This window comes from Populus nigra, chromosome 15 (assembly GCF_951802175.1).
Source record: "Populus nigra chromosome 15, ddPopNigr1.1, whole genome shotgun sequence".
NCBI lineage: Eukaryota > Viridiplantae > Streptophyta > Magnoliopsida > Malpighiales > Salicaceae > Populus > Populus nigra.
This window is the reverse complement of record NC_084866.1, coordinates 14177185-14190298: the sequence shown is the minus strand read 5'-3', so window position 1 is coordinate 14190298 and position 13114 is coordinate 14177185. Positions and strand designations below refer to the sequence as shown.

Here is a 13114-nt window from a genome sequence, read left to right as displayed (position 1 = left end):
TTTTTTATAGAAAATACGAGAGTATTTTTGGACTCGCTAAAAAAAAAATTAATAAAATAATACAATACAAAAAATATTAAGAGATATAACAGAGTTTCGAGAATAACAAATGACATCCAACTTAATCTGTCTCTTTCAAATTGCAAAATTTGAAAGGCACAAGATTTCATACGAAGAGAGAGAGAAAAAAAGAAAATAAAAAAATAAAGAAGACACAATATTTGATATTTTTATATGTTTTATCAACATATTTCCAATGATGTTATTAGTGTTGCCATAGAGTTTCGATGTATTTCTAATATTTTTTTTATTTTTTCTTTTTTTTTTCTCTTCACAAATTACTAGAGTAGAGATGAGAGAAAAAAAATAAAAAAAAATAAAAAACTCTAGAGACACATCAAAGCTTTGATAACAATGCCACCGGTATTGTTGAAAATATCTCAATGAGACAACTTCGATGACACCAAAAAAGATCACAAATGATGAACAAAGTGAGCCACCTGAAGTGTCTAAAGATTTCAGAATTCACTTACCTTTAAGTTACTCGTGTGATCCACTCTGATTATCGTTGATGATCTTTTTTGATATTGTTGGTTTTGTCTTGTCGATATCTTTCTAACAGTATCAACAGTGTTATCATCAGAGTTTTAATCGATTTCTTTCTTTCTTTTTTTTCCCTTCCCTATCTCCTAATTAAATCCCATGCCTTTCAAATTTTGCAATTTGAAAGAGATGTTTATGATATTTAGCGAATTCGTATATGTTATTTATGATTTTTGAAATTATATTATTTTTTAAATATTTTTTTATATTAATTTTTTTTTTAGAATGCTAGAAAAAAAAACTCAAAATATCACGTTACTACTATAAATACAAAACAAACAAGACCACTTTTACCTAAAACTTGAATTGATGACTCTTCTGTGGTTAAAGTTGAAACAAATTCATGGTTTCTATGGGTCAGATCAAAGTACCCTACGCATAGGCCGGAAGAGACATTATCCAGAAAACTCGATTTCATGTCATGTCTTAAAGAGCCTGACTCAAAAGAGATAAGGCTAGTCTAAAAGAGCGTCGTCTCAATGAATATCTGTACTGGGACTCAGGCTAACATTATTTCTGTAATCTAGTCTGCATAGAGTTCTCTGGGATTTTGAGCCCTTGCTGGTCTTGAAAGAAAATGCATCCTGTGGTGGTGGACTTGAAAAATATTCCCTTAAGCTCCAAACGACAGCAAACACAAACACCTATGCAAGATTTTATAATCTCTCTCCTTGGACAAAACCCTAATATGATCCCAAACTGTGATCATAACTATCATGATTCACATAATCCTCTCCATCTTGATCAAAACCTACATCGTAATTCTCACAACTCTCATTACTTTGATCAACCCCAGATCCAGAACTAGAAGTGGACCCATCAGTTTCAATCACAGACCTCCTTCCACACCCAGAACCCAATGAAGCAACCCCTAAAGTAGCTGAATTTCTTGGAACAGGTATGCTAGACAAAAACCCTTCACTGAGAAGAATCAGATTGCAAAAAAGTCTCATTCTTTTTTCTTTTCCTCTCCTCTCCTTTCCCTCCTCACCTTCATCATCCTCCACATCCAAAATCGAGTGCCTGTTAATGGGAGGCTTAAACTGAACAACCCTTTTAGGATTAGCATTTAAAGGTGTGAAACATGATATGGGTTGCTGTGAAGTTTCAGTTTTTGGCTGTGGAAATGAAGAGAAAAGCTTAAGATGGAAGATTTGAAGGTTAGCCTTTTATCTTCTTCTTCCTCTTTGATATTAGCAAATCTATCGTTGTTCTTTTGGGGTTTAGCTTGGGTTTTTGAGATGGGTTCTTGATGTTTATGTTCTTGTTTGGGTTGTGAAAGATATATTATATTTTTCTATTAGTGTAAAAATATATTATATTCCCAAAATGAGTAAGAAAGTTGTTTGCCATTATTTTTTTTTATTAAAAAGGTAGATAGTTCCCGAAAGTTTTTTTTTTAATAAAAAATGGTTACCAAAACTAGTTTTTACTTTAAAATATGACTTGGAAGTTTGGTTACGTTTTAGATGTTAGGGAAATAGCGCATATCATATCCGATAATGTCTAGAATATGTAGGGATGGCTCAAACATCAGATCAGGGTAGGATTGAAATCTGGTTGTCATGAGATAGTAGCTTAGACACGGCAACGGTGCTTAGCATGGAGCCCCATTTCCTCCTCCTTTCGAATGAAGGCCAGGATAGGTTTGGAGTGCTTAGGACCAGGAAAGGTTTGGATTCGAGATATTAGGTCAAGGTTAGGGGATCGGGCTCTAAGCATCCAAGGATAGGGCTCGGTTTGAGGCGCCCGAGGAACGAACTATGATTACGTCTCGAGGGAAAGATGGGGACGGGTTTGAGTCTAGGCTTTTGAGTATGAGATTAGGTTTAGGTCAAGGTTGAGTTTAGATCAGATCTAGGGTGCTCAAAGTCGGGGTTGGTTTTAAGTCCTCGACAATCACAATCAAAAGATAGAGCCTAAGGTAATTGAAGATCTAGCTGGGTCAGGTTTGAGGTGTCTTAATTGGATGTAATTTTATTCTAAGATGCTTGATGGAAAGAGTGAGATCATGCTAAGTCCTGAGCACGTAAGGGGTTAAGATCGAGATTAAGATTAAGATCGAGATTAAGATTAAGATTCAATATTGGATCAGTTCTTCATGCTTGCCTCTAGATTTTCTCCAGCCACCAGACGACAGATGTTAACAGAGCTTGCAGATTGGTGGCTTGGCTTTGATAATTACGTACTGACTCCAAGAATAAAAATAATTGAGTGTGTTGTGTTTGATACTGAGTAAATCTTCATGGAGATTTTCATGCCTCGGGACTCTGTTACGCAGGGACAAGATTCTTGGTTGCCTACTTGTGGAAGGCTTTGGCAGGGGATAGATCTCTACTTCTTGCTAATTTCTGCTGTAGGGTTATGTCTGTGCCTTGGCATGACTATTTTGTTCATGTTTTTCCAGCTTTCCCCGACCCTTTCGGGTTGTTAATTTTGCCTTCTTCAGGCTTTAATGTATTTGCCTATAAAAAAAAGAGAGAATTAAGAGCTCTTCGGGTCTTAGAAGTCAAGCGTAGGAGGTTAAGATTGGTAAGCTTGAAGTTGAGATCGGGACTGAGAAAAGGAATTGATACAAGTTCTTTTAAGTCTGGTTTACATTAGCTATTTAAGTGTGTTATTAAAAAAACTAAAAAAAAATATTCAACACAAACAAGTTTATTAGAAAAAAATAAAATCAAAACGCTACAATTATTTTAATGTTTATATAAAAAGGTTATTGATCCTATAATTAACATGTTTATCTTACGTTCCACCATATTTTTCCCCTTGAAAATAGATTTGTTCTTGATAGTATTGCTTAACATAGTATTATTAGTTTAATTGTAATGAAACCTCTTGTTTTATATATTAATTTGGTCATCGTTAACTTTGTTTTTTTTTTTCCTACTTTTTTTTTCAATTAATGTTTTTTTTATATTAGATTTTATTTTTCTATTTAGTTATCACACTCTCATTATATAAAATCTAAGTTTAACAGGTTAACCTAGTTTAATGGATTAACCCAGTTGACTAATTTTTTTTTAATTTCATCTTTTAATAATGATTTGATTGAGAATTAAATTTTATGGTTTTTTTTATATACTTTTCATTAAGTTATCTTGGTTACATGACTTGAAAATAGTGTTTAACAGGTTAACCCGAGTTGACTCAGATTGTTTTTATTTATTTATTTAATTGATTTATTTAATTTTATCAATTAAACATTAGATCAATTAGGAATTGAGTTTTATAATATGTTGGAACTTTTTTTTATGAGAATATTTTGGATTCACGATTAAGATCACTAGTTTTGACATGTTAACCCTAGTTAAATCAAGTTGTTTTTTTTTTGGTCTCATAACTCGGGTCACGTGTCCTTCAACATTGGATTTGTTTTTTATTGGGTTGTTCTTGTCTCATGACTCGGGTCACAGGTTTGACATGTTTATCTAATTGACTTATTTTTTCTTGTTTTTTTCAATTTCATCAATTAATATTGTGTTTTATTGAGCATTAAGCATTTGTTTAATTTTATTTTCATTAGGTTATCCTAGTTTTATAATTTAGAAATAATGCTTATTTTGATTGAGAATTAGATTTTATAATTTATTTTGATTTGCTTTCAATGAGGTTACCATAATTTTATAATTCGGGTTATGAATTTGACATGTTGTTTCAGGTCAATTTAATATATTGTTATTTCAATATAAAAAATATCATCTTGAAATTTTATTTAGTTAAATATTGTTTTCATGAGTTGTATGAATTGTTTTTGAACCAGTTAATCGAGTTATGTGGGATAAATTTTCACACAATTTTTTGTCTGTTAGGAAAAAAATATGAGCAACATTTAAACATTTTTTTTTATGTTCAGTTCAAGAGAAACATGAGGCAATCGTTTGAAATTAACTATGAACTATAAAGTGACAACAGCATCATCTTTTCTTTAATTTATACCTTTTTAATTTAACCACTCGCAAATATTCCTGCATAGAAATTTGTTCTCAATGCATGTGCTAGTGCTTCTCAATATATTCCATCCAGCAAGATGGGCCATATGTTAAAATTTGAAAATTTATGCATGTCTTACTAGCTTTTCGATGATCGATGGCTTCGAGGCCTGCTTTATGTACTTTGGCCTACGGCCATGAGAAAACACTTTCTTTTTCCTCAAAGCTTTGAGATTTTATGTTATAACTTCTAAAAAGCAGAGAATTTATTCTAAAATCCCTTAAACAAAGTATATTTATTCTTAGAAGTAATAATTTTCTTTTCTTTTTTTGCTTAATACTATTAAACCGTCAAATGAAATCCAAGTTTAGTGACCATACATGCGTTTTTTTATACGATTTCTACTATTTTAAACCCTTCATCAAGGAAACAAGGAGGAAAAACCTCAATAAAGAGAGAAAAATAAAAAAAGAAGTTAAAAAGGAAAAAGAAAATCCATGCATGGTTGCAAAGTGATATCCATTGTGGTTGGATTTGATATTAATCTAGTTAGATACTCATAGGACTTGGTGGATCATTAAGAGCTGCAATGGCTGCTTCAATTCTTATCTTCAATTGATCTTTCTCTTCTTCATCTGCCTGCAAAACAAATTTGACAAACGTTTTGTGATTTTTCTTTTTGTATATTTTCAATTATTCATCGAACCAAAATCTATCTTTTTTTCTTATATACATCACAAAAATAAATCTTATAGCTGATTTCGATCTTCATTACAAGCATCAACAATCTGGTAAAAGGAGACTGAACTTATTTTTTTAATTTTATTTTTTAAAATTAAATTTTTTAATGTTTTTTTATGAATCAAATACATATAAATTGGGATATATAAAATGGGTTCTTTTATCTGGAATAGAAAATCCTAGAAATTTATTCAATGAGTAAGAAGATAAATTAATGGGATGCCAAAGGCTAAGAAGTCCAATGAAAAGGTACGAGGCTAATAAGAAATAATGTAGAGGAAATATTTACATATCTGAATTTGAAAAAAGATAAATAAAAAGGCTATACTTATAATTATAAGATGGGATACTATATTTTTTTTAAGATCTATTTTTTTACCTGGGCTCACCTTAGTTTTCTATGCTCCTTCACCCCTGGCCAAGACCCTCTTGGCCGGAAACTTTTAATATTTTCCATCAAGTAGAAACGGTGTTTTATGAAAATTTAAATATTGTTTTGCTTAAAATTATTTATTTTTTATGTTTTTAGATTGTTTTAACGTATAGATATCAAAAATAATTTTTTAAAAAAATAATTTTTTTTAATATATTTATAAAAAAAACAAATAAAAATTTCTTTCAATCCACTACCCGAAACTTGGATTATGTTCTATGAAAATTTCTTTAATTTGGATATATAAAAAATTAGTAAAAAAATAAATAAATATGCCATACTTCGTGGAAATCGAGGACAATGGAGTACAGGTTACCCTAAATCCCGGAGTCCAGTCGTGTAACAGGTAAAAAAATTGTCTTAATTAGTGATTGAACACAAATTTCAAACATAGCAGGTGTTTTGATTTCCAATTTTAAATGTAATGAACACAAAACAAGTTGAATAAACAATTAAAAATAAATAAACAGACGACAAAATGTTGATGATATCTAGCTATCCATATCACACATTAATTAATTCAAAACCCTCCTTATCTTATTCTTTATAACATATCCTAAAACAATATAATGTAGACCTCATTTTCAACCATTTATGGTGGGGTAGTGTCATAGGAAAGTTTTTCGATCTATTTTTTTAATTAAAAAATCATAAGATCTTAATCTAGTTTTGACTGGGTTTTATCTCGGGTCGACCAGATAATAAAACCGAGTTAATTCCTTGCTTCATTTTTCACCATGCTTTTGCAGTGTGCCATGAAGCAATTGTTAGGGAATAAAAAAAGGTTATACAAATATGAAACAGCAAGGGTGATTACTAGAAGGGTCAAATTGAGTTAGATCCACCTTAGAAAAACCAGAGAGTTCATAAAATTAGAAGCATGTCTTTGTATGCATCTCATTCTTTTATTATGCCATGAGATTTACGTGCTTTTGCTTCTCCATATTTGAAAATGCATTGCATGTGGGAAACATGCCTCCTTATTTTTGGCAAACTAAACATTGTATACATTGTATCTGTGATATGGACAACTAAAAAAAATGAATCTTCTTGTCCGTTTTCAGTTAATTTATTGCGGCTCCCATTTATAAACCATTATAATATCACTTTTGTAAGTACAATTTATTTGTTTTTATTGTAAATGTAACGAGTCACTATTATTAAATTTAGATATTATTTGAAAACGTGATTGATATTGTGTTTTTAACAAATTTAATTTTTTTAATGTTTTTAGATTGTTTTGATGTCAAAAATAATTTTTAAAAAATAAAAAATATATTATTTTGATACATTTCCGAACAAAAAATATTTTGAACTACAATAATTATCACATTTTATAACACAATAAATTCAAAACCTAACTTGGGTTTGGTTTTTAAAAATTCATTTGAGAGTTGATATAGTGTATAACTATTATTAAACTTAATCTGATCTGGGACCTGATTGACCTGAAACCTAACTCGAGTCTAATTTAACCCATTTAATTTGTGATTCAGAACTTGTATCGGGCCAACCTTGAGTGAAGTTTAACAATGATTTTAATGACTTTTTTATTCATCATTGAGTTTTTTACATTTGATTTAGATCCTGTTTTTTTTTAAAAAAATATTTTTGAAAAAAATTAAATTTCTTTTTATTTTAAATTAATTTTTTTAAAAATATTATTTTAATATATTTCTGAGCGAAAATTATTAAAAAAAACAACTATTATTATATTCTCAAAAATCTTTACAAGATTGATGGTAATGGCACCAGATTATAAAGCTTCGTGCCATTACCATCTAATAAGACACATATTTTCAAGTGATCTAGTTTGTGGAGTGGAAAAAAGATCTTCACAAGATCCCACTAATTCCCACAAAACAATTGTGAATGGGTTAGATCACTAAAGAGGGAAAAGATTATTTATGCTTGTACATGGTGGAAAATTGATGGGGTCCTTTCATCACTTTGGTCTCTCGATTGTTTTTATTCCAACACTCTGGCTTGCACCAATCATGATTGCCCCAAATTATTAAAATCGCAATGGTATGATCCCACTTTATTAAAGTGGTCTTATCGGTTTCCAACTGTTCATGCCTCACTTTTTTTATGCCACTTCCATCACTTTGCCCTTTGAATACTCGTCTTTTTGAAGATGGGATGCTAACTAAATCACCAAGTATCCTAACCGTTAATATGCTTATCTATTTATTTATTCGATTTGATTTTTCACTCTATTCTCTTTATTTTGGTTATATGTATAAGTATATAAGCCAAAAGAAGAGGGTGTTCACATCACAGCGAGCACAACTAAATCAATATCATGACACCAGCAAACTTTTTACCAAAAATATGATTGATCTTTGCACTCTAGTTTGAAAATAAACTTGATTTTTACATCTTAATGGGTGGTGGACGTTTATCTTGAAAGTTGTGGGGTTTTATTACCTTCTTTTAGCTGAAATATCTTCGCAACAATCTTTTATCTTAATTAATGAATGAATGTAAACTACTATTTTGATTCTAAATCAACCCATAATTTATCAATTATTAGAAGATATTATAACATCTCCGTGTAGAGTTATATTCCTCAATCATGATATGCATGGTAAAAAAACAAGAACTCTTATAGTCTTAATGGTTAATTAGGCTATTATTCATATCTAAATTGATGTCACAATCACATGCTAATTTGTCGTGTTACAGAGAGCTTTTCACTCAAAGTCTTCAATCTCATTTGGTTTTAATTAGTGCCATATGTACTGTGACATGTGGAGATGCGTGAAATGATATATGTAGGGAAAAAAATAAATTAATTGAAGAGACTAACCTCAATGAAGACCGTCTTCAAGACTCTCCCTGAGACAGTCGTGATATTTGCTGTAATAATTTTGAGTCCCAATGATTCAAAAACCTCGCAAAGTTTCACCATTGTGTCTGTTCTTTTATTGCATGTCAAGCTCACCAATAATGTATTCTCTCCCATGTAAGCAACCCTTAGCTGCCGCGCAAAAAAAATAAAAATAAATAAATAAATAAATTTACCCCACCATTTCTACATGCCATGTATTTGATGTTAACATCAACAAACGAATATACAAAAAAAAAAATAGAAAAGAAAATCAATGAATCAGTAGTGTCATAAGAGAAGGAGAGACGAAGGGACATACTTCAAGAAGCTCAATAGGAGAAACCTTGGATCCTCCAAAATCACAAAATTGATAATCAATTTTCTTTTTCTTAGATCTCAACAAGACTGGCAACTCTTGGTGGTAATATACACCAAAAGCACCCTGATTTTTCTTCGATTTCCCAGATTCAAGTTCACTTAGTTCAGCTTGGATTTTTTTCTCTTGATCGTGCAATTCTTGGATGTAGTCAATGGCATCCCTAATTATTGACGCCTTGTCCATCTAGAAGAACAAAATAATCAACTCATGTATAGTCCAAATCACACTCAATAATTTATCTAAAGATAGAACTTAAAGAAAGAAACAAAATTGGTGAAGTGTTGATGTCATCACCTTACTAATGTTGGGGACCACGGCTCTAAGTGCAAAGAGTCTTTCATTGAGCTTCTTCCTCCTATTCCTTTCTGAAACAATATTCTTAGAGGCTGCCGATGAGGCTGCTCCGTCCGGCGAACTTGAGTCATAGTAGCCTGAAAAGGCCTCATCAATTGCCCAACTGCCTCAAAATAAAAAGATAAAAAAGCCACCTTAGCAGGTTACAAGAAAAACAAAAGCAAGAATCCATGCATGGAAAGGGGATGCACACACTATACCTATCAAGCTCTTCATTTTGGAGAAACATTTTAGTCTCCCAATAATTTTGGTATTCTTCACCAATATTTTCAATAGGTTCCATGGGTTTTGGAAGGGTGAGCTTATGTTCTTGAGAGAGTGATAAAAGGGGACTTCCTCAAATGGTGGGTTTTTTTTTCTTTCTGCAGTGTTTATTTTTGAGAAGCCACAACATGTTTATAGAGGGAGAGGGAGGTGGAGCCCTCGAACCACGTGTTGTTACGGTGTCGTATGTTTTGATGCTTCCTGGAAGGACCGTAACCGTCCAATAGGATGTGGGCTAGAAGCCGCGGAAGAGCTTAATCATGTATAAATGCTTAATTAGTATTTTCAGTATTAGAAAAGAGAAGATATATGATGATTATGCAAATTCTAATTTGTTTTGGTTGTTGGGTGATGCAACATCCAATTACATATTCATGATTAAAAAAATCCAATTATGTATTTATTAACTATAACTATAAAAAATCAACCTTTTACTGTATATTGTACTATGCAATCAATAGCAAAAAGGCTTATGCTTTTAGTTATATTTTGTTTTTGTTTTTTTTAATTAATATTTTTTTTATTTAGTTTGTTAATATTTAATTTTTTATTTAATTATTACATTCTCATAATATAGATCTTGAATTTGACGGATTAACACAGTTTGACAGGTTAACCCAGTTGATTCATATTTTTTTTCTTTCAATTTCATATTTTAATATCAATTTGATTGAGAATTAAATTTTATAATTTGTTTTATTTACTTTTTATTAGATTATCGTGATCTCATAAGGGAATTTTATTGTACCCCTCCTTGAAAAGTACTATTTAATAGAATAATGTTTTGCCTTGTTTTTTCTTTTTCAATTATTTCTTTTTCAATTATTTCTTTTTAAATTTTGTTTTTTAATATTAATTTTTTTATTTAATTATCACACTTTTATTACACGACCTTGCAGCTAGACCAGAATCTAAGGCTCTCGGGCCTGACGTTGTAGCCATATCCAAGGATCTTGGGCCTGGAGTTGCAGCCATACCCACTTAAACTTGGGTCATGTAAATTTAATATTATTATTTGTATTAAAAATATTATTATTTTTATTATAATGAATATTGTTAATATAATAATTAATAATTTTAAAAAAATATTATTAATATTGAAAAATAACCATAGATTTCATTTGAAGGATAAAATTAAAAATTATAAGAACTGGAGTTATGCATGTTTAATATTATAAATATTATTGTCATTATTAATATAATTATTAATAAATTTGAATTTTTTTTATTATTGAAAAAAATTATAGATTTGATTTGAAGGGTAAAATTAAAAATTATTTTTATTGTTGTTATTGTCTTCGTCGTCATCGTCGTTGTTATTCTTATTCTTATATTTATTATTATTAAATTTTTTAAAAAATATTATTATTATTGAAGAAAAACTATAAATTTTATTTGAAGGGATTAAAAACGATAAGAACTTGGGTCAGATAAATTTAGTATTATTATTATTATTATCAGGGAAACTAGACCCATAAACTTGGTTCTGGCTGGGGCCCTAGACTCAAGTTTATAATCATTAGTATTATTTTTATTTTTTTGTTATGGTTATCATTATCATTAATAATTTTTTTAAAAAAATATTATTACTATAAAAAAAACAATAAATTTGATTTCAAGGAATAAAAAGTTATAAGAACTTGGGTCAGACAAGTTTAATATTATTATTAATATTAAAAATATTACTAGTGGTATTATAATTAATATTATAAATATTATTCTTGGATCAAACGTTACAGCCAGACCTAAGACTCATGAGTCTAGCTTTGCAGATAGATATAATACTTTTGGATATTAGTGTTTTTTGATATTTTTCATGCAAAAAAATATTACCCTGTGGTATAGCGCGAGCCACCCCCTACTAGTGTGCACTAAAATATCAAGGGGTGCATTTTATTTGGGAGATGTAAACAAGATGGATACAATTTTGTGCATAATTATAGAACCGTATCCTGAGTTAATTTTAAAAAAAAGTCATTCCAAAGTTGACTCATTTTAACTCAATTAACTTGGCAAATTAAGTCATGGCTTGTTTGACTTGGATGAAACTTGATTTGATTTGTTTTTTTAATTTTTTTAATTTTAAATTAAAAAAAACTAAAATGCATTAACCTAGTTCAATCTAGATTAACCTATAACTTTAGTCAAGGTGAGACTAAGTTTAATAACTTAGGTTTTATAATGCTAAATGTACTAGTCAAGTGACCAGCAAAGCACTTGAGTTCTAAATATGTACTAATACAATAATAATAAAAAATATATGATTTAATTGATTTGGATTTAATTTTTGATAATGCATAGCATGAATTTTTTATTTAATTTTATTTTATGGTAAGAAATTTTCTGGAATTAGTTTTTCTATTTACTTAAGTGTGTGTCTCAAAGTTATAATGTTTGTTATTTCATATTAAACTTCCGTGGAGAGGTCATGAAGCCCTTTAAAACTTAAAATCTTTCTGATTTGATCCTTGCATGCAGTAGGTAGTTCATACTAATAGTTACGCATTGGCCGTTCCTAAGGTAACTCATTTTTATTTTTACTCATTTCAATTTACCCTAATATTTCTTATAATGGTAAGCCAATAAAATCCTACTTCTGTCTTTGATCTTATTTTGTGATACAAAGTAATTATTTTCTAAAAATAAATTTGAATTTTTTTTCATAAATATAATAATTATAGCAATAAAAAACTTTTAGAGGATATGCTAACATAGCACAAAAGAACTTGAATGGATACACAAATCTATATAAGATTAAAAAGTATAAGTTAAAGTAGATAATAGAATCACAAAACTCCATGTGAAAAGTATGTTCACTGTCTCCAAAACTTACTTGACAAGGCAAGGAGGGTTTTTGGTTTTGTTTTTTTGTTTTTCTTTTTTTCCAATTAGCAATTATAAAAATATTGAACAAAACAAAAAGATTAGTCAATACAATACATGTTTTCTATCGGGTGCATGGAAGTTAAAGATAACAATAATAAAAAAAACACAATCTTTGATGAGCAAAAAGAATTGCAAATATGTATTCTAAATTCACAAAATTATTTTCTTTGAAATAATAGTAATGAAGTTTGTTTTTTTATGAGGTTTACAAAGCTTTAAATAAACTAGAAACCTAACCTTAACTAGGAAACAAAATAAAAATTTGAAATTATGAAGGAAAGATGAAGCATAATATCCAAAATAAATAGGGAATCCAAAAATAAAAAGGAAAATAAAAAAAAAGTCAAAATTAAGGACCTTGACGAAATTTTTGATATCTAAAGATTCAATAGTTCGCGTAGCGACGCAGTGGCTACTAAAGAAAAAATAGCCACTGGAAACTCTCTTGTAAAAATTTGAACACAATCCAACGGTTGGATAAAAAATTGTGATATGTTTGAGTTGTTAGTTTGGTCTAGCACGATCAGACCTCCTTTTAGACTTAAACTTATTTCATTGGTTCATAAATGTATCTACTAAACTATTCACATAATCTGTGAACAGATTCTCATCTAGTTATTGTAGACTAACACTTGACTGTTTAGAATCACTCGTTGTTGCATGCCCGACAACATCACCGTCCCTTCTC

General features: G+C 29.8%; 1 protein-coding gene and 1 long non-coding RNA gene across 2 annotated transcripts; one reads left to right on the top strand and one right to left on the bottom strand.

Annotated features, from left to right (window-relative positions):
- The first annotated feature begins 914 nt into the window (after positions 1–914).
- On the top strand, positions 915–3191 carry LOC133673806 (uncharacterized). The gene is made up of 2 exons (XR_009835065.1): positions 915–1763; positions 2123–3191. It is a non-coding gene; the product is annotated as an uncharacterized LOC133673806 (long non-coding RNA).
- A 1639-nt stretch (positions 3192–4830) lies between these two features.
- LOC133673805 (transcription factor bHLH35-like) lies at positions 4831–9657 on the bottom strand. The gene is made up of 5 exons (XM_062094699.1): positions 9477–9657; positions 9217–9379; positions 8863–9105; positions 8523–8693; positions 4831–5175 (listed from the first exon to the last, which is right to left on the bottom strand). Exons 1-5 carry the CDS (start codon positions 9557–9559, stop codon positions 5086–5088), a joined length of 750 nt encoding a protein of 249 aa, XP_061950683.1. The 5' UTR covers positions 9560–9657; the 3' UTR covers positions 4831–5085.
- Positions 9658–13114: the final 3457 nt, after the last annotated feature.